This window comes from Ostrea edulis, chromosome 7 (genome assembly GCF_947568905.1).
Source record: "Ostrea edulis chromosome 7, xbOstEdul1.1, whole genome shotgun sequence".
NCBI lineage: Eukaryota > Metazoa > Mollusca > Bivalvia > Ostreida > Ostreidae > Ostrea > Ostrea edulis.
In genome coordinates, this window is record NC_079170.1 from 28,905,906 (window position 1) to 28,929,941 (window position 24,036).

The 24,036-nt window shown below is 34.7% G+C and overlaps 1 protein-coding gene and 1 long non-coding RNA gene across 2 annotated transcripts; both read right to left on the minus strand.

Annotated features, from left to right (window-relative positions):
- Window positions 1-769: 769 nt before the first annotated feature.
- Window positions 770-2,636, minus strand: LOC125653500 (uncharacterized). Its single transcript, XR_007361946.2, has 3 exons — window positions 2,557-2,636; window positions 1,252-1,349; window positions 770-992 (listed from the first exon to the last, which is right to left on the minus strand). It is a non-coding gene; the product is annotated as an uncharacterized LOC125653500 (long non-coding RNA).
- A 2,036-nt stretch (window positions 2,637-4,672) lies between these two features.
- On the minus strand, window positions 4,673-23,267 carry LOC125653498 (inter-alpha-trypsin inhibitor heavy chain H3-like). Its single transcript, XM_048883025.2, has 19 exons — window positions 23,171-23,267; window positions 22,387-22,535; window positions 21,618-21,728; window positions 19,546-19,790; window positions 18,717-18,880; window positions 18,203-18,488; window positions 17,177-17,880; window positions 16,641-16,734; window positions 16,483-16,530; window positions 15,117-15,176; window positions 14,206-14,217; window positions 13,284-13,334; window positions 12,577-12,624; window positions 12,199-12,234; window positions 11,288-11,332; window positions 9,693-9,725; window positions 7,305-7,427; window positions 6,931-7,164; window positions 4,673-5,149 (listed from the first exon to the last, which is right to left on the minus strand). The coding sequence occupies exons 1-19, from the start codon at window positions 23,252-23,254 to the stop codon at window positions 4,947-4,949; spliced, it is 2,730 nt and encodes a 909-aa protein (XP_048738982.2). The 5' UTR covers window positions 23,255-23,267; the 3' UTR covers window positions 4,673-4,946.
- Between the last annotated feature and the right edge of the window lie 769 nt (window positions 23,268-24,036).

Genomic DNA, 24,036 nt, shown 5'->3' on the forward strand with positions numbered 1-24,036 from the left:
ATATCTGGACCCATGCTGCTCTTGCAATGAGACACAGTTTAGGGAAGGGGATAACTTAATTTGGTAGTTTTAATAAGGATGAAAATGTCCTGGAGTACTTACTTTTCAAATCGAGTGGGTTTGGGTAGGAGTCTGGACCCATGCTACATCCACTCTTGCAATGAAACATACATAATGATGGAGAGGGGGGGGGGGGGGGGGGGTATATGTATCTTGTTCTACAATGAATATGTGTTTTATATCACTGTGCACGTAAAAGAATCTGTGGGAATACTTAACGACGCGAGTTGGATTTCTTTTAGAAATAGTTTTAATTGACAACTTGAAAATCAGAATAGCTTTCATAAAATATGTATCTAGAATACAGTCATCATACAAGCTACCAGAAAACCAGAAATGACACATACTCCTCCACTACTTGGGGAGGGGGTATATTTTTCCATTTTTAAGAAATATTCTTAATCCATCATTGAAAATAAAGACAAGTGGCTGCAGTGTGTAAATTATCTAGTTCACCAAATGATTGTCAATCTTTTTACTTCATATGACACCCCCCCCCTTCATTCTCAAATACTTTTTATCACTTGACCATGAAAATGTAGAAAGATTAAAGTTTGAAGTACTCAGTCAATGCAAAGTAATTCAAGGCGAATTTCAATTAAGTTTTAATAAAACTATTTCTGGTTGTTTTTTTTTTTTTTTGGTTTTTTTTTTTTTTTTTTTTTTTTTTTGTTTTTTTTTTTGTTTTTTTTTTTTGTTTGTTTAACTGAAAACATTCATAAAACACAAGATTAGATGCTTTTCAGCAGTCATTTTCTTCATATTAAAACTTGACAGTTTACTGAAGTTCATAAACACAAATGTAGATGACAATTCACATCACTGAATGCAATTAGTGGATATCCTGGTTTGACCACTATGTACAGTATAGTAAGCAGCTGACGGAGGTAAATATTATCCACTGGAGTCAATATGGCTGTCATTTGTGGGTACTAAATGGAAAAAAGAAGAAAGTTGCCAGTCAAAAATATTTAAAACACAATACTGTAGGTCTAAGTGTTCAAGTTTCTATGTGCATTATAACATAAAAACATTCAAGTTTCATACCATACAGCAATATCAAAACATGCTTCATATGAATTTTCTATAATTTATCATTTTGAAGAAATTAATGTTGACTAGATGTAAATAATACCCATATTTATATATATCCAGTGCCTGATTGGATTACTTAAAGTTTGTAAAAATTACCTTGCAAGTACATTTGTGGTGGTTGCTCTAAAGATGTGGAAAACTGGGAAATATCATGCTCTTTGAAAAGTTCACATTCTTGTTGGTATCATGCACATCTGTAAATAATATTATCTCATATTATGAATGCATATGCTGCAAACATTTCATGTATTAAAGAACGGTCTGAAATACACATAAAAATGTGGGCAATCAGCATGTATTCAGTCTTTTATTTTTCTTCCATTTATTCAAACTGTGGTCAGTAATATGATGCTAGACTGGTTGTAGAGAAAATATCCCAAGTTTATTTTTTTTCTAGTATGTCACTTGATAAAATTAAATGTGACTGTAAATCTAGAGCATGAAAACTAATGTAGTTACACATGCATTTGTACAAGATTTTACCACAGTTACCTGATGCTACCCCCCCCCCTCTTTTTGAAAATATTTTTATGTGGTGATAAATATGAAATGTGTAGATTCCCTGTCTATCTCATGTCTCTTTCGATTTAAGTACTGTAATCATTTCACGCTTTTTGTAAGCTTTAGAGATTGGCCTTGCCTTTGTACGGGTATAAAAAAAAAAATGAGCACAAATTTTGTACTAAATTATAGGCTGCTAATGTTATACATGCAATACTAAATTATATATATATATATATATATATATATATATATATATATATATATATATATATATTTATATAGTTTGACGTCATATGTACATGCCAAATATATATAAACGTTTTTACAAATATGCATATGAACTGTTAGTATTTAGTTTGTCATCATTATACATATCTCATATTGTGTAACATGATTGTATGCCAACATGCTTGGTGAATCAATAAATTAAATCATACCGGTAGAAGCTTACAAAATGCGTGAAACGATTACATAAATCGAAAGAAGGATGAGATAGACAGGGAATCTACTTATTTCAGAGAAATTATCGCAAGAAAAAAAAATCAAAAGAAAGAGTGGGGGGTGTTAGGGTAAGTACATGTGATATCCATATTTCAGGTGCCTGTGGATTTTACTGCCTAGATACCCGTCTGTACTCATGTTTATATAAATAAGAAACAACTGGTACCATTTGAGCATCAGTTCTCTAACATATAGGCCTGTCTTGCGTGTGTGCACCTAATGACAGGCCTATACACATCGGCTACGTGTGACGTGTGCAGTATGTAAACAAAGAACTATAGTTACCTCTAAAGTATTGTGTCAATGTATAAAACACAGTAAATGTTGTCTGCTTTCATTGTTGACAACTTTGGTTTCAGGTATCCATACATCATTATTTCAATTAAAAGAATTTACCTTGATTTTTCCGATTTCAAAGCAATCGGAACTCCTCGAATGTCTCGCGCACTCGACATAGATCTCGGATGTAATACGATGGCATCCATGAGCGAATTTGATGCATTGTCAATTGTGACGTCACAGCAATACATCAAATTCGCTCATGGATGCCATCGTATTACATCCGAGATCTATGTCGAGTGCGCGAGACATTCGAGGAGTTCCGATTGATTTCAAAGTTGTACAGCTGACATCTTCTGAACGTCGTCTTGCCATGTGCGTAGTTAGCGCATTTCAGACGCTGATTCCAGCCATACGGCAAAGTTCCCCGGGGTATTTCTCATCATAATGCCTTCTGACGTGTTGTCAAATCAGGGGAAATTGACTTATTTTAAGCGTAGAATAAACACAATATTCCGATGAATTTTTATACGATCCTAAAATGTGTATCCAAATATGGATTGATCAAGGCGGAGCAACTGTCATGACGTCTTGTATACGCGATATTCTTTGTTAAAGTGTTTTTCTATAGGTTCAGTCATGCGTTTGGTTTTGGTGGGTGATCAGTGGTTGTTGATTCTAAATCTTATATTTGTAGTTTCCCTAACATATTGTTGGCCACATTGTTTACAAGTGATGAGGTATATGCAATTCATGGCTTTACAGGAAAGTTTCTGAATCCTGGTTAAAGAATCTGATTCACAAACCCCAAAATATGGCCCTTAAAATATATAAAAATGAAAGTAAATGTTGAATAGGAGTATTGGTGTTATAAATACATATCAGAATCCGGGGTTTAAAAAAACCATGTTAGATTTTGAAAATAGGAGTACAACTAAAGCTGTACACATACTAGAACCGGATATGGTACCGTATTTTTCCATTTTTCACCAAAAACTGGTTATTTTGTAAAGGTTTAGCCATACTGGTTTTATCTCGCCCAAAATATTTAAAGTATTTTTATAATATACACCTTTTCAATTGACCATAAATGCAAAAATATTTTAGGGCGAGCTAGGAGCACTATTTTTATTTTTCAAAAAACTAGATTCCAGATTGCTGAAAAATATTACGGTTATAATGCGCTGGTGGTGGTAAATTTGAATTTTACAGATAATATGGCCGCTTTAAGTATCTTATGGAGAAAGAAACTACGTTTTTTACTTCGTGTCATGTATATGTCATTTTAGTTCGGTGGGGTTTTTTTTAAAGCAAGGGAAATTCCCTCACCTAATAATAGTTTTCGGTCGCAGCTTGTTTTGCCCTTTTACTATATATATATATATGTGTGTGTGTGTGTGTGTGTGTGTGCGTGTGTGTGTGTGTGCGTGTGTGTGTGTGTTCATTTTCAATACCTAGTTGTTTTCATCTTTTTAAAGCAGATAGCGATTGTCAGAGCAAGTTGAAAAGCCTCCATTGAGTATAGGGCTGTCCAATCTGGCTCTTACCTCATAATCCTTGATATTCCTAGGTCTCTTGCTAATTTAGGATTATCCAAGAGATTTGAAGAGTTACAAATTGTATCATTTAAGATTTTATTTGGGTCCTTCAAGGTAGGATGGTACGTTGTGACAAGAGGTACTCTATAGCCTTTGCCTTTCTCCTTGTACTGCAAAAGTGAAGCTTGTAAATTGTTTTAACATCATTCATGGCGTTGGTTACAGACAGCGGCGTGTAACCGCGTTTCCATTAATGATACTCTTAATTGTTGATTTTGTTGTATAAAAGATTCGTCCTTGGAACAAATTCGTTTGGCACGAATTGCTAGGCCTTTAGGTACACCGTTGAAGATTTGATGTAGGTGACAGCTAGATGGCATTGAATATAAATCATCGTCGGTCAGTTTAGTATGGAGATCAAATTTAATTAAGAGTGAAAGTTGTGTCAAGAAATGCATAGTGTACTCTTTTTTCCAGCAGGATTAAAATTGTAGAACCTTTGTAAGCATACGGTGTATCTTTGTAATGTTTATAGCAAAAGTTAAAGTTGCAGATAGATCTTAGTCCACAGTACTTGGTTAAAAAATCCCCCCCCCACTAAAAACTTTTATTAGTACATTGCAGTCAATCACAAAATAAATAGGATAATTTCAAACCATGCATTCCATTTAAAATGATGACACTAGTGTCAAAAGAACAGTGTACCGTATTTATTGCACATAACAATGGTTATATATAAACAAAATACATGTCACCGTGAATTTCTCAGTGACATATAAAAAGTAAACAACTAAAAGAAAACAATAAAAATTGGCCTTTCTCTGATCATGACATACACATAAACATGAACCGGGAATACAAATATTGCTCTTTGACTATATTTGTTTTTCTGCCTTGTGGTGATCAGATATAGTCAAATGCTAACATAACGTGCCGATAACCCCGATACACGGACTATATATCATGAACTTAAGCCTGAATAAAAGGACGGACATCAATATTAAGAGCCTCCATGTCCACATCTTTGATGAACCAACACTTTTTATTGCTTCTTGAGTTGTATGTTATCTCTTTAGCCGTTACAGTTCTTTGATTAGAACCATTGCTCATGGATATTGTAGCATCTCCCCCAGTCTTACTGGTTATTGTGGCACCAAGGTTTCGTAGTACACCTATTGAAAAAAAATATCAATCATTTGTATTGCTTTTCAAAATTAGATAATACATTCATGTTCCAAACAAGTGGTGTAAGAAAAATAGATGAATTACGTAACATTACCCCCAGCTGTAACGCTTTTTGATAGCAACTTTTATTTGATAGTCCTTGTTGTAAGATGTTTACTTTTGATCAAAGTTTTTTGGAACATCTTAAAACAACTCATATTTTCAAGTTCTCGAGAACCACGTCGATACAGCCAAACTTGCCACAAGACATCGTTTGGTAAAGGGGGTTCAAGTTTGAAAAAAAAGATGAAGAGTCACAACACTTTCATAGAGCGAAAATGGGTAACGGGTAATACATTCTTAAAACCCACCCAATCAAAAGAACAAAAACTTGCCTGGCAGCTTTTTTTGTATTGAAACAAACCCCGCGCCCATATCCACAGATCGTAATTGTGAAAGATATACATTTGATTTAGGAACAATCCTTAAATTGTGTAAATCTAAGATTGTTAACAACTTCCACCCACCCGCACCCTCAGGAACAAGGCAAGATACGAAGAAGGGATATATTTTTCAATCGGTATATATAGGAAAACACTTACAAATCTCAAGTACACTGATATTAATGAATATGATTGATTGATTGTATATTGTTTAACGTCCCTCTCGAGAATCTTTTACTCATATGGAGACGTCACCATCGCCATTGATGGACTGCAAAATTTAAGGCTATGGTCGGCGCTTATGGCCATTGAGCAGGGAGGGATCTTTATCGTGCCACACCTGCTGTGATACGGGACCTCGGTTTTTGCGGTCTCATCCGAAGGACCTCCCCCATTTAGTCGCTTTCTACGACAAGCAAGGAGTACTGAGGACCTATTCTAACCCGAATCCCCACGGGAAAACTGTCTTTTGAAAAACAAATTTACTCAAATGTATATTTGTCTCGTGAAAGTTTGCTGACGTTAAAGCAATACAAGCTGTAACTGGCGGCAACAAATTGAAAAATAAAAGAACAAAAATTTAACAGATTTGTGATTTAACATATATAATTTTATCAAATCAGAGTGAATCTGATGCAATAAACCCATCAATTCAGCAGAAAATGTCGATTCATGAATCATTGTCATCATGTCAGTAATTCCTGATCGTAATCGCCGATATGCATTGACCTCGGAGGTCACCGGTTCGGTAAAGAGAAAGAGAGGTATCGAGCACGCGTCAGATTTAACATGCCAATTTCATAGAAAATTCACAATCAAAATTTCATTTGAATGGCACTTTTGCGCAATTATTATTTTCTTACATTAATATTACTTTTCATTGTCATTCATGAAACGATGTAATATTTTAAAATAAATGAAACGTGTAGTTACTCACATCAGTTTCCGTTTTGTATATGACCTCGATCTCAGCAACCCGATTATGTTCGACAATCATCGTTTAAGACACAGTGGAGGTTTATACGAAACGCTCACTGTAGGTATGATCTCAAACAATCTTCCCTTGTTTATTTTGCCGATTTTTTCTTCCGATCTTGGGGATTATAATAGTTATACCGATAGGTGTTTTTTGGTGCATAAATTCCGTCACTTACAGCTTGCATTGCTTTAAAAAGTGGTAAGCGGTAAGTAACTAGGTCATTGTGCGTCTTCTGTAAATTTCAAATACCATTTAGTTGCAAATATAAAATTAGTCCTTGTAGATTTTAGTTTACTATAGTAAAATAAATATTGAGTAGCTTAATTCATTTTGCACTATATGAAAGAGAGGGGAGAGAGATGCATACCTAACAATCCACCAGGTTTGCCTCTTTTGTGCAATACTTCAAAGTTGACCAAGAGTCCGTTTGCTTTGCTGAGGACTTTTATTAGCAAGCCGCTAACCCTCTCACGTTGACTGTGAACAATTTCGTCCTCTACCGTTTTTCTCAGAGTTTTCGGGATCTGGCGCCTCATTATTTTCCGGATTACTTTCAATGTATCCACTAATTTCCGTCCCATAGTTGCATCAAATATATAACCTGCAAAGTTTTGAAAATTGTATTGATAAGTAAATTTGAATTTAACACCCATAATCGAATTCCCCTTGTAATGCAGAAATGAATGAAGAAGTAATGGTAGTGCAGGTGGCAAACAGTATTTTCAAGAGCTCATTTCTCACCTCTGTTACGCATATCTACTTTTAGAAGGTTGTAGGTTTTCCTCTCAGCTAACGGAAGATTGAAACACACGGAGTCCATCATTCCAGACAACTTTGCGACAAATGTAGGCGTTGGTGACCTACCTAAAGAAGAAAAGGAAAGCAAAGTAAATAATAGACTGGTTAACAGGGGATACTTACTCCTCCTAGGCATCTGATCTGTTTGTTTCCAGGAATCCGTATTTGCCTTACTCTCAATATTGTATTCATTATAGGATTTATGAGATTAATCACTGTTTGTTATCTTCACTTTACTGATTTTCAGGTATGATAATATGCTCTTGTTTCATAAGACAATTCCCATGCTAGTACTGCTTTCAAGTAAACCTTTTTCCCAGGCGGTTTTGAACTTCCTCGTCACATGTAATTAGTTTCGCTCTAAAGCAGGACAAACCTTAACAATTTTAACCCATAAAGGTAATAGTGGGCTTAAAAAACTATTAAAACTTCCCTCGGGTGATCTCCCCAAGTCTCTCTATCACCCGGTACTGTAATAAGCTAACATGTACAAGTGATCTGTCGTCGACGACTGTATTTCTTGTCTGTTTGTGCAAAGATGTCCTTTAATTCGTACCCAATACCTTTGATTTTACGTCAAGAGGCAAAATAACTTGCTAATCATGAAAGGTGAAGCTAAAGAGCAGTGATTAATCGCATAACTTCTATAAGCAATGCAAAAAAGAGAGTTGGGCAAACACGGACCCCTGACTATACCAGAGGTGGGTTCAGGTGCCTGGGAGACCGAAGTTGTTTAAACCAATATAATCATATTGTTCTCCAAAACATTGAGTGTTTTGAATACACGTTCAGATTTCTATGACTTCGTGATTTATCTTAACTTTAGTGGGGCGGTCTGACAATTTATCGTTATAACACGCTCATGAATAGATGCTTTATTGTGAACTTGAAATGAACTGCAAGACAGATAGATCATCAACAAACATGTTTGACTTCGTTGTACTTTACTCCCCACACATGTATCTTAATCTAATTCATGGAATTTTCTCTTGAAAAAAAAAATGTCTTTATATCCTATACTTTATATTCATTTTCAATCTCCATTGATTCATAGGGGTGAATCAATATATCGTTATATCGAAATGTACCGGTATACATCTGTCCAGCGATATACGATACGGTGTTTCAACGATACGATACGATATAATGTCGGGTTTAAAAATAGCCCTTTTAATAGTTGGGATCGAAGTTCATAATTCAAAAAATGGCTTCTAACAGGAACACGATTCCTCAGACCATTCTCTCACCAGAGGGCGTGCTATGCAAGCTTCACTTGGGCGTAGCGTAACGCCCTCTGGTGAGAGATTGTTCCTCAGACTTTAATATACGCTTTTACATTGTGACATCAGAGGTTCCTCAGACTTTAATCCCCGCTTTTATATTGTGACATTGGTGTTTCCTCAGACTTTAATTGTCATTGTTTGTTTTGCTATGAAATAAAAGATATTAAACCACTTCATTTTTTTTATATTTTGATATTTTACTTCAAAAAATGCTTAACTACATTGTAAATCCAATATATCGGATATCGCATCAGAAAATATTCTATCGTATCGTATCGGAAAATATTGAGCAATACACACCTCTACCATTGAAAGATGAACAACTAAATCAATACAAGACACACTTATAATCCATTTGCTGCAACGTGAGCATTATAGAACTCTCATTGTCCTCAAATCAATAAAGGCAGTGAAAATCAGTGATGGTGACACCATTCAATCACTGCACTGGTGAGTATATTATTTAACGTCCATCTCGATAATCTTTCACTCATATGGAGACGTCATCATTGCCGGTGAAGGGCTGCAAAATTTAGACCTATGCTCGGCGATTATGGCCTTTGCCACATCGGCTGTGATACGTGGTATCAGTCTCATCCGTAGAACCGCCCCATTTAGTCGCCTCTTACGACAAGCAAGGGGTACTGAGGACTTATTCTAACCAAGATCCATACGGGATTGTGAGTATAGTAAAGTCTAGTTGAGTACTGTAAAGTCTAGGACCGGCGATTGGGCCCGTGATTAGTTTAGATATATGCCTTATCTTCCCTGTGTTAATAATTGACATAATTGCAACCGAGATGTACACAAAATGATAAATAGCGTGACTATATTGCAGCCATTATTCATTTTGTGAATCTGGAACTAAATCAGGAAGTATACTCGTCTACGACACCCGTGTCAGAAACACATTATGATAGACAGCGACATATGTTCGGTAATAGATCAGTAATTAATGTTCAATATCATAATATTTAAACAAAATACACCGTAGTTATGAAAAGAAATGTGAATATAAAGAACAGTAATGGAAAAAAAAGTTTCTTACTTTGTGACGGGGAAATTTTAGGGGTCGGTGCAACTGGAAAAGAAATGAAGAAAATTTGTTTGCATGAAATGTATCATTTCAGCATGGACATGACTACAATGATAAAAAAATATATATACTTTGGAAAGAAATGTAAATGTCTTCAGACAATGTTGAACAGCAATTTTACTATGAAATCTCCTTACTGATTTATAGGGTTATGTAGTTATCTTTACTATTTTACTAGAAATACCGTGAACTTTTGTTGTCATCACAGAGAACATTGACAGAGAACATTGACAATATACATTGGGTCGAGGCCTCTGCTGGTGGACTGTTAGTCCCCGAGGGTCTCTACAGCCCAGTTGCTAAGTACTTCGTTACTAGCTTGAAAATACGGATGTATATTTAATTGCTGTTATAAAATTTAGAAATTCATTTCAAAATTAAGGATTATCTCCCTCATGCATAGCTCTTATCCTTGGACGAATTTGGCTCCACTTTTTTGGCACGCTGTTTTTGGCTATATTTAGCTCTAAAACTTCATAGTTATCTCGGATTTCAAACATTTCGGTTGAGCATCACTGAAGAGACATTAGTTGTCGAAATGCTCATCTGGTGCATCAAAATTGGTACTGTATAAGTTTTACATTATATGAGAGACGTAGTTACGAGTTCATTTTACAATAAGAAGTTTTCTAAATTTCTAAATTTTCAAAATATATTAGACAAATTTGACTCCACTGTTTTGGCACACTGTCTTCCCCTATAATAGCTCTAAAACTTCATTGTTATTTCGGATTTCAAAAATTTCGGTTGAGCATCACTGAAGAGACATTATTTGTCGAAATGCGCATCTGGTCCATCAAAATTGGTACCGTATAAGTTTTACATTGTCTCACAAAACTGAAAACTACATAAGTGCATGCAATTCACTTTGACATCTTGATTCCATTAATCAAGAAAATAAAGCATATATTGTAGTAGATGATTCTGTTTGTTATTTCTGAAAAACACACTCGGTATTTGAATTTCACATTTTGCAGAATAATCATCCTTTTATACCCGATTTTGCAATATTTCGACCATATCAATATTTCATCTAGACCAATACATAGATTGAAATCTTTTATTTTTTCACAATCATCACGTTAAGTACGGGGTTAAGGGAAGTGGAACAATTCTAGACTTATGGTAGCCGCTTTATTTGATTTAAAATCAAGTCGCGATTGATACGGTTCCACTCGAATGATTCTAAACTTTGGTTGGCTGTAGATTGAGTATTTTTCACTCTTATGCATGAGACGTCATCATTACCGGTGAGGGGCTGCAAAAGTTAGACCTATGCTCGGCGCTTACGACCTTTAAGGAGGGAGGGATCTTTATCGTGCCACACCTGCTGTGACACGGGACCTTGTTTGTTTGGTGGTCTCATCCGAAGTACCGCCCCATTTAGTCGCCTCTTACGACAAACAAGGGGTAGTGAGCACCTATTCTAACCCGGATCTTAACGGGATCCCTGAATTATGGTGAAAGTGTAAAACGTAGTGGGTATTTCATATTGCGCAAAATTTATATGCTACCTTGAATTAAAATTCTTTCTTATTCATATTTACCTGTCTTTGGCCTTACAATTTTGTTGAATCTATTTTTAAAACCACCTGCAAAAGAAAACAGCTGTAATAATGAATAAAGAAGTAACGTCGACTTATATTACGAAACGTCCTCTAATTTACCGGTTTGTTTGTTTGTTGTTGTTTTTTTTGGGGGGGGGGGTTGGTGTGTGTTTTTTTTTTGTTTTTTTTTGGTTGTTGTTTTTTTTTTTTTTTTTTTTTTGTTTTGTTTTTTTTTTGCAATGAATTAAGCAATACAAAGTGCATCTATGTTTCCACTCTCGGATGTTGTCTTTCAAAATTTAATCTACTATTGTTAAAGTGGGGTTGCTGTGTATGTACCACCCAGGTACATCCACACACAAACGATAGAGAAAGTAACCTTCCGTTGTATTTGCATGAACATACACTTGTACATATCTCATTCAATAGCACAAGTTATCACATCTATTCTAATAAGAATCACAATTATTTTGTTTCTTTTTTTGGTGAACACATTTGAAAGTACTGATCAAATATTGGCGATATTAAGTATTTTCATTACAAACTAGGAGTAATTTGAATGGTGGCACAGAGATTCTAAAACACGAATGTATTGTTATCTTTATCATTATTACAGTTATAACAATTACAGGTTTTAGCTTTAACTCAGTACTAACTCAATATTGAATATAATACTGCTTCACAGGAATGAAACGGTTGCATTGGTTGAAAGAGCGATTTAACTGAATTTAACGATATTTGAAATCTGATCCCGTTTTATTACTTTTACAATAATTTAACACGTTTGGCACTAGTCTGGGATATCCCTTTCAAAATCAGCTAGTGACATGTGATAAACAAAGACTTTTGTATACTTATTATTGCTATATATCTGTGTGTGTGTACAAAGGTTTTTAAAAAGACGTTCTTACCCTGTCGTGGGCTTATTCGACGGATCGGTCCACCTGCTAAAAGAATAAACAAAACATTACTTGATTACAGAACAAGTTTTGAAGCGAGCGCTCAAACTACAGAGCTACTGCGACAGGTTCAAAGCAGTTTATCCTTCTAAGATTATTTATTTTAAATTATTCGACAATTATCTCATGAAAGGTGAAGATAACGAACAGTGATCAATTTCATAACTCCTATGAGCAATACAAAGTAGATAGTTGGACAAACACAGACCCCTGGACACACCAGAGGTGGGATCAGGTGTCTAGGAGTAAGCATCCCCTGTCGACCGGTCACATCTGTGACATGTGACATGGATTTGAAATTCTTTAATAAATATATTTTATTAAATTCACCTTGAGGTTTTGATGTCTGTTTTGATGTCTGTATCGTCTGAGTGCCACCTGCAGAGGTCATATAATTCAACATTAAATACAATATACGTGTAGTAGGTTTCAGTGCCAAAATAACATCATACTATTGTATTGGTTTCGTAGGTATTTACTAATTTTTGTTCCGATACTCAAAGGACGTTTTTTTTTAAAAGATTGATTATTCCTCAATTTTAGTGCACATGCAAATGGGGAACATAAGTATATTGCATGATTCTAGCCGTTTTCCTGCAGATTTAGTCATTAGTACATGTAGCCGATTGTTAGCGGAGCTAAACTCAACATTAATTCTGTTGAAATAATAAGATGTATATTCTGTACCTATAGGATGTATAGCAAAATCACTCATATATACAGAATCGAAAATTTCCACTGATGTATACATAATATGAATACTTTTACAGAAATATTATTTGCATAGTTGTAAAACATAATATACATGGAACGTTAAAATTTATATAGTTATCTAGTGATAGAGGAACTATAGAAACATTTATCATCTAATACGGAAATTCAGAAGAAGGAAAGCACGTACTATGTTTACAACAGATCTAGAGTCACAAACACATTATCATATGCTAAAGATGAAACTCGTGGTGGTTCATGATAAGTATCTCGCTACAATTACTCGTTTAGTGTGTGTTACTAAAATATTCAGAATCTTCAATTACCTTGACGCTTTGGTACTGAAATGGCTTTCTTTGCTTTCTTCTTTGCAAAAGCTGAGAACAGAAACTATATATGTATAATTATGAACTTGTAAATTGATGGCAGAAAAATGTTATCTTCCAGAAGAAAGAAAACAATGTCAAACTCCTCAGGAAATAGAACAAATTTGCTAGCCGCTTCAAGAGAGAAAATATATATGCATGAAAGCTTTTCATTAAACATTTTACTGAGGTCAATATTTTTTTATTTTTACTATTTCATTTATAATCATTATTGCTTCGGTAAATACATATCCGTGGATCTCCATGCACATCAAGCAAATCTGACGTGCAATCTGTTGATGTCTGAAGAAGAAAAAATCAAATATAGCAATTAGAAAAATCGTTCTATTTCCTGAAAATTTTGATATTGTTTTGATATGAGTACTTTTAATTAGAAGATACAGCATTAAAGTCAACACATACAGTCATGCCATATCGGTGAAGGCGGAAACTTGAAGTCACCTCACATATGTTTATTACATATTTCAAATCTTTTACAGGACACACACACATATATATATATTGTATAAAGCCTCGCTTCGTGTCAAACAAATTACAGCATATAAAATAATTTTCAAATATGTTAGGGATTTTAAACTTTAGTTGAAAATCTCTCTCTCTCTCTCTCTCTCTCTCTCTCTCTCTCTCTCATTGAAAATTTAAGTAATTGCAGAAATGGAACTGTTAATCTCAAAGAAAATAGGTTTATTCCATTATTTTCCACAGAGCTTGAGTTATGCTGCTAACGTACATTTCAACAATATAAAACAACATTCGTCTGCTTGATTATGAAATTGCAAAGGCGTAGAACAGTTACTATAATTCTATTGTTAGCTACTCTCATTGTTATCCTCTTAAGATAAGTAATGTTATTCTACGTTACCTCCGGGAGGGACTGAAAATGAATTGTAGAAAATAGATAAATAAAACTTGCTAAATTACATATAAAATTGTTTGATTTATGTAACTCAAAGTCTGAAATATGGTATACGCCATATAATTTAATAATATTTACGTGTAAAGCATAAAAATGTAAGTTTGTAAACACTAAAACGCTAATCAAATAAATGCACTGTTGAAGTAAACGTGTCTTTTAGAATTAATATGCGCGTGACACTACTTATAACGTTTGGGACGTCGTGTTGTCACTTTCGGATATTTTTGTTAACAAAGAGGGAAATCGGACCAAAATAGGAAACGGTGCTTCACATTTATGGTATATGTCTTGAATGGGCCATATTTTGTCGATAGGTACATGGTAAAGTATATAGTTAAATTCTCTTATTGCTATTGTAACTCGATACCTAATATTGGTACCATCAGGTTGGTTTCATATTCATCATACACAATTAAATTACAAGACAGTTGTAAGACATACGCTTTTGTTTCGATCCTAGTAGATGAATGATTTACTTTATATAAAAATAAAACTTACAGAAGTACATATAATAGGAATTATATATATGTTAAGTGATATGGATATTTCAATTATGACGTCACATTGTTTCGTGGATTTTATCCCAAGTGAAGTTCTCAACTTCTCATGACCTGCATGAACATACAGATTGTACTTGTGCAGTTTAAAGAACGTGATACCCGTTCTCCTCTATTTTCGCGTGACCTCATACCAGCAAATGATTACACTTAAATGATTTGAAAAAAGAATTTTCTGTTTCTTGTAGCTGGCGTCGTCACTGACTTAAACAGTTTGCGATGGGTAACCAGATAGAGTGACTGGACTTGAGGACTTCGGTTGCGGAGTGGGGTTTATGATAATATTGAAAAAAAACTTACATCCAAGATGTCGGTCTATGTCTGCTCTGCTGAATGCATGGCCAGGAAGAATTGGAGGAACTGTGAAAAATCCAAAGAAAGTCTTATGTTTTCTGTGTTTTGTAAGATTTATACAACAGAACACACACGCAGACATGCCTCACACGAATCAACTTTCATGTGAACTTCGCGTTCACATTTCACATAAATCTCTTATGATAATCACGTGATTTTGGCCATGAAATATGTGAACTGTACGTGAAAGTCACGTGAAAACTTTTCATGCCTATTCACGTTTGATACACGCTTCACGTGACATTCATGTGAGGCACTTGTCTGTGAAAGCGACAAAGGCGAAGGACATTACAACGCTTTAACATGTCTTGTATATATTACGATTCGACAGAAAATGTTTCAAATCTTTCATTGTTACATGTAGAATTAGCTTTTACAATGATTTCGAAAAAAAAGAGAATTCCATTTAATTGTTGTGTAGCATAGTAAATGAACAACACAGATAAAACCATCAAATGTATATTAAGTAAGTATCGTTCCATCAATACTGTATATATTTTGATCGAGAAAATATAAATAGCTTTATTGGAGTGAACATATTAGCCGCTAGCTTTTTTTCATCAATTCGGTCGAATGATTGATCAGCATCTGAGACTGACAGTTATCGCCCCTGGAGTCAGTGGAATGATGATGGATGGAAAGAACACATTGTATGAAGTGTCTCAGGTATATTTCAATATTATTGACTGACTGAAGATTCTGTCATGCTAAACTTTAAATACACTTCCAGCTATATATTGTAAGCTTTAATATTTCAAAGGTCAATGGTTTGCATATATCTATCTAGTGTTCAGTACATCTATTTGATAACTTTGGGATTGCTTGATTGAATATTGTTTAACGTCCCTCTTGAGAATATTTCACTCATACGGAGACGTCACCATTGCCGGTAAAAGGCTGCAAAATTTAGGCCTATGCTCGGCGCTTTTGGCCTTTGAGCAGGGGGATCTTTATCATGCAACACCTGCTGTGACACGGGGCCTCGGATTTTGAGGTCTCATCCGAAGGACCGCTCCATTTAGTCGCCTCTTACAACAAGCAAGGGATACTGAGGACCTATTCTAACCCAGATATCCACGGATGATAACTTTGGGAAATAAGACAGTGTGTTCTTAACCATTTACTCGTAGAATAAAAGGCTGTTGAAAGGCAAAGGAGCAGTTTATACATGTCCACGTTTCTTGTAAAAGTTCAAAAGAACGCTTAAAATGAAGTGTGTAAGATATCTTATATAATGAGTATCGTTGTAAATTGAAGAACGTCTAAAATGTTATTCTAAAAAAATTCTAAAAAGTTCTACAAACATGCTCACCAGGTATACCCGAGGATCCAAGAGGGTTTGAAATTCCTTGTGTAGAACCTATATCAAAAAAATTAAATAGATATTCATGAGTCATATTCATTACAATACATGTTCGTGTTTTCTCACTCTCCGCATATTTCGTAATGAAAGTTTGTTTTAGTACTAACCTGTTTTTGGAATCGCACCACACGTGCAAGGTTCAACTTGTTGCTGATTGGGTAGTGTAACGATCATTGACGTCAGTGGGGTAACAAAATGGTACTGCAATATTAAAAAAAGTACATTAAGCAATATAATTTTCATTAAAGGACGACCAAAGTTCATTAAAGATTATGATTGATTGAATATATATTGTTTAACGCCCCTCTCGAGAATCTTTCACTATTATGGAGACTTCACCACTGGCGGTGAAGGGCTGCAAAATTTAGGCCTATGCTCGGCGCTTATGGCCTTTGAGCAGGGAGGGATCTTTATCGTGCCACACCTGCTGTGACACGGGGCCTCGGTTTTTGAGGTCTCATCCGAAGGACCGCCCCATTTAGTCGCCTCTTACGACAAGCAAGGGGTAATTAGGACCTATTCTAACCCGAATCCCCACGGGATAGTTCGTTAAAGATATGGATTTCAATCAAAGAATCTTAACACGTAAAAGTTACAGTAAATTAGAAAACATTATGTTCTCTGCAGGTACACCTCTACATACCTTCAGAGATATACGTATAACTTCCGCTTCAATCTGCTGTATCTCTTGAAGAATATCAATGGCTTCCCGTTTCTCCAACAACTGCTTGATAGTCAGGTAGGCCCAAAGTTTTTCCATCATTCCAGGATGTTTTTGTCCAATGGGCAGTCCTTCATCTTTATATGGAAGTATTGTGCATTGATTGGGTGGATAATTCATAGTGACATTTCTACGTCCATAAGATTTTCCTTGAATTGCCATTCCTTCTTGTAATCTATCAATGTTTTGGACGTGCCCAGAAACTATGAGCTCAGTTCCCTTGAAGTAGCTCTTAAACTTTGTGTCGGTAACCGTGCTGTCATATAGAGTTCCATCTAGATATTTGAACTCAACATCTTCCAGCAGAAGCCCAGCGATCTCGTCGTAAAATCCGGCAATTTGCAATGCTGCATCGGCATCCTCGAAGATTTTCCTGGCAAATCCAAAGTTCTGAGTTGCAATTTTCCTTACAAGATCGTAATCTGCCTCTTTACCGAAAGCAAGAGTAAAAATAGGAATAAAAAGTTCGTTAGCATCATAAATATTTTCTAAAATTTTATCTGGGTTTTTTACTCCTATGGTTGGTTTGCCATCAGTGAGGAAAACCATGATGGCAGGACGGGTCCCTTGATTTGCGTTATTCAAATCTGCAAGTCCCGTCGTAATTGCTTGATTGATGTTTGTTCCTGAAAACCGAGCAAAACAAGAAACAATTATTTTGTTTTATAAATATACCGATGATATACATGGTGTATATTGTCACTGGAGTTATCTTTCTAATACATGTATCAATAGCAGAATTCCATTTCATCATTTGATCTAACTGCGTTACTGAAGAGTAATAACGATAATTTGTATCACAATAATGAATCATACAGATTGCAAATTGTATTTTACTAAAATCCTTGATTTATTTGAAAATAAAAACCGCAACGTTTTCATTTTTAATATTGAAATCTGAGGACATGACAAAGAAAAGACTTTCTTGTTCAGCAAAGAGATGTGTACCTCCAAATGCCATCTGCTCCTTTACAAACTGCTTGGCTGCTAAGATATTAGTATTATCAGCTGGTATCATTCCACGTCCCCAGTCATGGACAGAGTGTGAAAATGATATCATTGAAATCCTGTCGGTGGGCTTTACATCATCTAAAATTCTGAACATAGCAGCCTTAAGCTGGCTAATTTTCAAAGGTTCCATTGAGCCACTCTTATCAAAGACGAATACGATGTCCATAGGAATAGGGTCTAAGCCTTTAGGGGCGAGGAAATGTACGAAATAGCCGTCCATAACCTGTAAATTATGATGAACCGTCATCTTCATTGAATATTTCATTATAATAAATTGTAATAAGTTTGCATATAAAATTGTGTTTGGTGCAATTTAATGTGCTGTATCCATCCATCTGATATTTGTCTCATTCACAATCTAATAGCATCAATTAATCATGACTTGTACATGTGACTGAATTTACTAAATGGTTGCAGACTATCAACAAAACGAAGAAAAGGTTCTACTTACCAGAATTTCGCCAGCATCGTTGAATCTCTCAATGTCATATTGAACAATGAATTTACCAGAAACACCTCCATCTGAGAGCTCTGCCTGTTGTTTCAGAGTGGGCTGGTATGTGACCATCGCCTGCGTTTTGGAAAAATATTCAACACTGGTCTGGTCGTTGTTCCCTAAAATATGGATACCATTGTAGATTACTGCTTTAATCTGTACGTTAGATGAATGTTTAAAACGATAGAACCAATTCATGACAATACGATAGGATTTTTAAAATAATCTTCACGTAAACTAAGAATATGTCTAGGTTTGTAGGTAGACCTGGCAGTGGTGTCATTAAAAATCACGTGATTTGACAATCATTTAAAATCTAAACCTATGCTCTAGTCACCAAATCTAACGTAATAATTCATATTGTTGATATTCCTTCAAAGGTTGCTTCTCCAGTTACTAGTATCCATTGCACTTGACTGGAAAAGACATAGACACCAACCTTTCGATTAATGATGAGGGGATAATACTAGGGGAAATTACATGTAGTACATGTAACATCAATTTAAAACATGCATTCCACTAATCAGTGTATTGTTGGCACCAAATAAAAAAAAATGCATTCTAATTCAGTTTTGTAGATAGGCAATTCATCGTTTGCAAAAATATACCAATATTTCTCAAGAATCATGTTTTTGTCATGGATGTTTCTTCATCATATATATTCCTTACAAATCTTCGTTTTGTTTACATATGCAATTTTTTGTGTGCGATTCTACAATATCGCACGTAATTGATGTTAACTCATTGAAACATTACTATATACAACTTGTAAAAAGAAACAAACCCATTGGACCATCGTGTAAAAGACCCTTCTGCAGAGGTGGTATCTTAATGGTTGTAATAGTTCGGGATTCCGTAATCATGACGCTGACGAGGAAATCTTCCACAAGTTGGCCGGGATTAAGATATATCACGTGACTGTAGTAACCCTTAGTTCTTTTCAGAAGCTCTCGGTAGGTCAATTCGAAGATCACTTCATCATTCGCTGCTACGTTGACCTTTACCCGGAAGCTATTCGTGTTCCGTTGGCTTTGAACGAAAAGATAACATAAGTCAATTTTGTATTGTGCCCATGATTCTTTTCAAGATTAGCAATTAAAAGAGGTATGGAGTTATCAAACCTTGGGCGATGAATACCGATGGGAGAGTTTTATCCTTCATCTGATGCTCAGAAAATTTGTTAGATGGGTCTGCATGAAAATAGTATTCCTGGGCTAGTTTAATGTTATTTTTTTTAAATGAGACGAATTTTTCTTTTGTTTCATAAAGAGATTATCCGATACAGATTCTCATAATTACCTTTGATATTTACTATGATTTGGAGCATATGAATATCATCATTGACGCAATTTCCCAATTTCAGTCCAATTTATTTAAAATGTTCATTTTAGAAAACGTTTTTTGTTTTAAACAAAGAACGCAGCTTTGGACTATCATGACATTTCTATTGCCATATATGTAGTACATAAATGAAGATATGGTATAAGGTTTCCAAGCTTGTGTTGGATGTTTTCTAGAGGGAAAACAGCGTGGGTAACAACTATTGTACGTTAGAATATCGAAAATATTGTCAGAGCATGTCTATTATGTCATAATGCAGGTTATGCGTTATTTTGATTCCGTTAAAAGAAAGTTGCATTATGGTTCCTGCACTTAATTTTGTAACAAAAGCACGGGTTTAAATTTCGTGGTAAATAGAGCCCTTATCAAATATACATGTTATCCTTTCTTACGAACTATCAAATTAACAAATAAGCATCAGATCGCTTGTCCATCTCCACACCAAATTAAGCATTCGGATATTTGTTGTATTCAGCACAGTTACCAAATATCAATCACTGAGGTATGCATTTCTTGGATATGAAACTCATATCAAAGCTTCGCGAAACACTGACCCAACATTTCAGCAAATTCCCGACAATTTCATTTTCAGGAATTTGAATTTGAATTTCAGAGGGATCTGTTTCACAAATGACATTTTTTAAAAATGACTACGAATTTCTTGGTGTTCATTAATGAAAAATAAATTGTTTCTTGTTACCTTGGTTCCTTTTCTCTTAAAATCACAAATAAAATGTTGTGGTTATGGGAAAGGAATAGAAAGGTTCTCGTTTAGAAATCTAATTTGACTTTTTATCCCATATTTTCAAATTTGCAAAATTGGTACTTGTATAGAGATATTTTCTTTTGGTTTTCCAAATAGAAAAAATTAAAGGAAAATCATGAAATTTCACATCCAAATTTTGTCAAATGCTAAGGATTTGTGCTTAGCATACATGTTAGAGTTCCTATTTCTTTTTAAGGTGAAATACTAAATGTGAAGCTCTCTGAAACGGGGATCTAATGATCAGATTTAAGTTTTACTTCTTCTTGACTTTTACATGCATGCCACACCTACATACATCTTAGAAACAAAAGTGGACAACCAATATTTTAAAAATAAAATTTAAGAGGAATGTAATGAATTTTGTTAGAATATGTTCATAGTCTATTTCTAACTTGTGACGTCATATCATATAAACAATCACAGGCATTGCCAAACACAGTTGTTCGCACGACTGTACATGTACATCTTCGCTAGCCAGGTTGTTCTGTCCACTCCGCTCCCCGTAAACCCTTGGCTAGCGAAGATGACGAATTTATAGGTCTGCTAATAAGATTAAAATGATTTACATTTTAGGCAAATATTTGACATAACTCGAACCATAATGCTGATAGATTTTATTGATTTAATTCATTTGCAATTCACACTTTTCTCGTCAACCCCACTGCGTAACAAACCGTTCTTATCATAGTATGCATCGTTATTGAAGACATATAAAAGCATTCTAAGTCAAAGAAAGTCTCAATACACACCTTGCTACAACAGTTCCAGTTGTTTCGCCGCGTGCCTTTGCAGCCTGAAATTCGCGTTCTGCAATTTCTCTTTCTTTGACTTTGCCATGGTAGTCTATGCCTCTTACGGTCCTAATAAAGCAAAAATCATTTCATTAATTTCTGGAATTGAACCCGGATCTGAATTTCATTAATATCAAATCAAACATGGAAAACTACATTTCTCAGATTTTTCTGTCGGCCTATGTTTGTCTGGATTACATCTGGTACCAAAACATATTTGTATATTTTTCCCCATTGCAGTTTTACTTCAGTGAAACATTTCTCATGTGGTATTAAAATTTAAAGATATGAAATCGGAGCTCGTCTATTAAAGTAAGTAGCGTGTTCTTTCTGTGGTAACATATACATTTTTTTAATAATAGTAGACGACAAGAGTCCTAAATATTCCACCATTCATTATTTCAAAAAGGCACTCCAAAATGTGGAGTTATTTCACTTCGCGTTCTAAACAATAAAATGGCAACAGCAGAACACTCCAAGAGCTTGATGACATAGCTGTAGTGTTCACGCATATAAATACACAGTACGCAAAAGACTGTAAATTATCATATTCATATCTTTCACAAAAATGTTGTATAAGGGGCATATAACAGCAGCCTTCAAAAAGTGCGTGGATGCTACATGTATACAGCCCTGGATATAGGTAAAGCTATATTTGTCAGATTGGGAGAGTTGTCTGCCTTAACTATAAAGAGCTGAAACATAGTTTGATCAAAGAAAGACTTACAGTTTGAAACCAGTGATGAAGGCCTCATTTGGTAAATCTACGTCAAACTGAGCTTCTTTAGGAAATTGTCTATTGTTGACCATTTTGGTGGTGATTATCGTCCTAGAGAAACGGTAGTCAATCTCGGAGACAACGTGAAGATACGTGATCTGTAAAATGTCAGTATCATTGCATAACTTCAAGATGTTTACAAAATTATACGTTTCCATATCAATATTCTATAACATCATCAATATATATCACGATATACATTATTATCTTTCCCGAAAAAGTTCACAAATCTGAATGTACTTTTCATATTTTTTCCTTTGCTGTTACAATGCGAGGAATTTATACTGCAAAATATTATGATAAAAAATAAACACTTTAGGGTTACTCTTCGTGCTTAAAATCAAATTCAAATACAAGTGAATATAACTTTGCATCAATAAGCATCTAAAATAGACCTTTACGTATTTTTATTAAAACCGTGAAATTGCCCTATTCTTGACATGAAGTGCTTGGAATCTTAGATAACCAGTCCCACTTATACAATGTATACCTGTACCATTTTGCAAGACCGTCTAATTATGCATATGATGCAATGTATCTTAGACGAGATTTAGAACCTCGTTTAAACTGGTAAATGTATCACTTATGCAAGTGGGTATTTCTAATCTACACCTTAAACCAAACACGTTTTTAAAAAAATCGTTTATTTATAATACATTCATATATATATATATATATATATATATATATATATATATATATATCATTGGTTATATGAATAAAAGAGACAAACCTTTGGTACATATTGCGCTTGTGTTAAAGTCCAGAGAACCGATAAGCCAAAACATAAACATGATATCGTCCTCATGTTTCTCATCAATTACACAACATTGTATCAAAGATCTGTATATATATAGTACATGAGATTCTGAAAGGATGCGCATTTTGATTGGTCGACGTGATACGAATTAAATTTCATACACACCTCATATATTAACTCGAACGTGAACATCGAAGATTCCTCAAAGGGATAATGCGTCAAAATGTCCCCGCAGTGATTATCATATTTTTACATAGATTGTCTGCATATTGAGGTTTATTTTTTATGCATCGTCTCTCCTTTATTAAAAGAAAATGCCATTAGTTTTTCGTGAACTTTAATTCTGATGTACATTTTAAGCATGTTTACATCAGTTTGTGGTTTTAATTCAAATGTCTTTTTTAATTTCAACAGTTTACACGTATTGAAAATAACTTAGCCTATATGTTGCATAGGTATATGACGTTCAGACATGTGTTGCCATCGTTATTTATCAAACTACATAATAAATGACCCGCCATTTTGTTATATATCGTCAATAAGACAATGTCCTTAAGGATGCTGACCCCGTTGATTCCCTGTCATAATGACACGCTCACCATCAAAGTGCGCAGTATAATTTTTCCATTCTGTTTCAGTTTTACAATGTATGCATTTCTACAGATAATGAAACGACAAACGACAGCAAACTATATCATCAGCAAATAATCAAACGTTATGCTATGACATGATAAGATAATGATATAATAAAATTTATATAGCGACTTATATAAAACAATTTACTCTAAGGTGCTTTACAAGAGTAAGAAGAATAAAACAATAAAACACAATTAAATGAA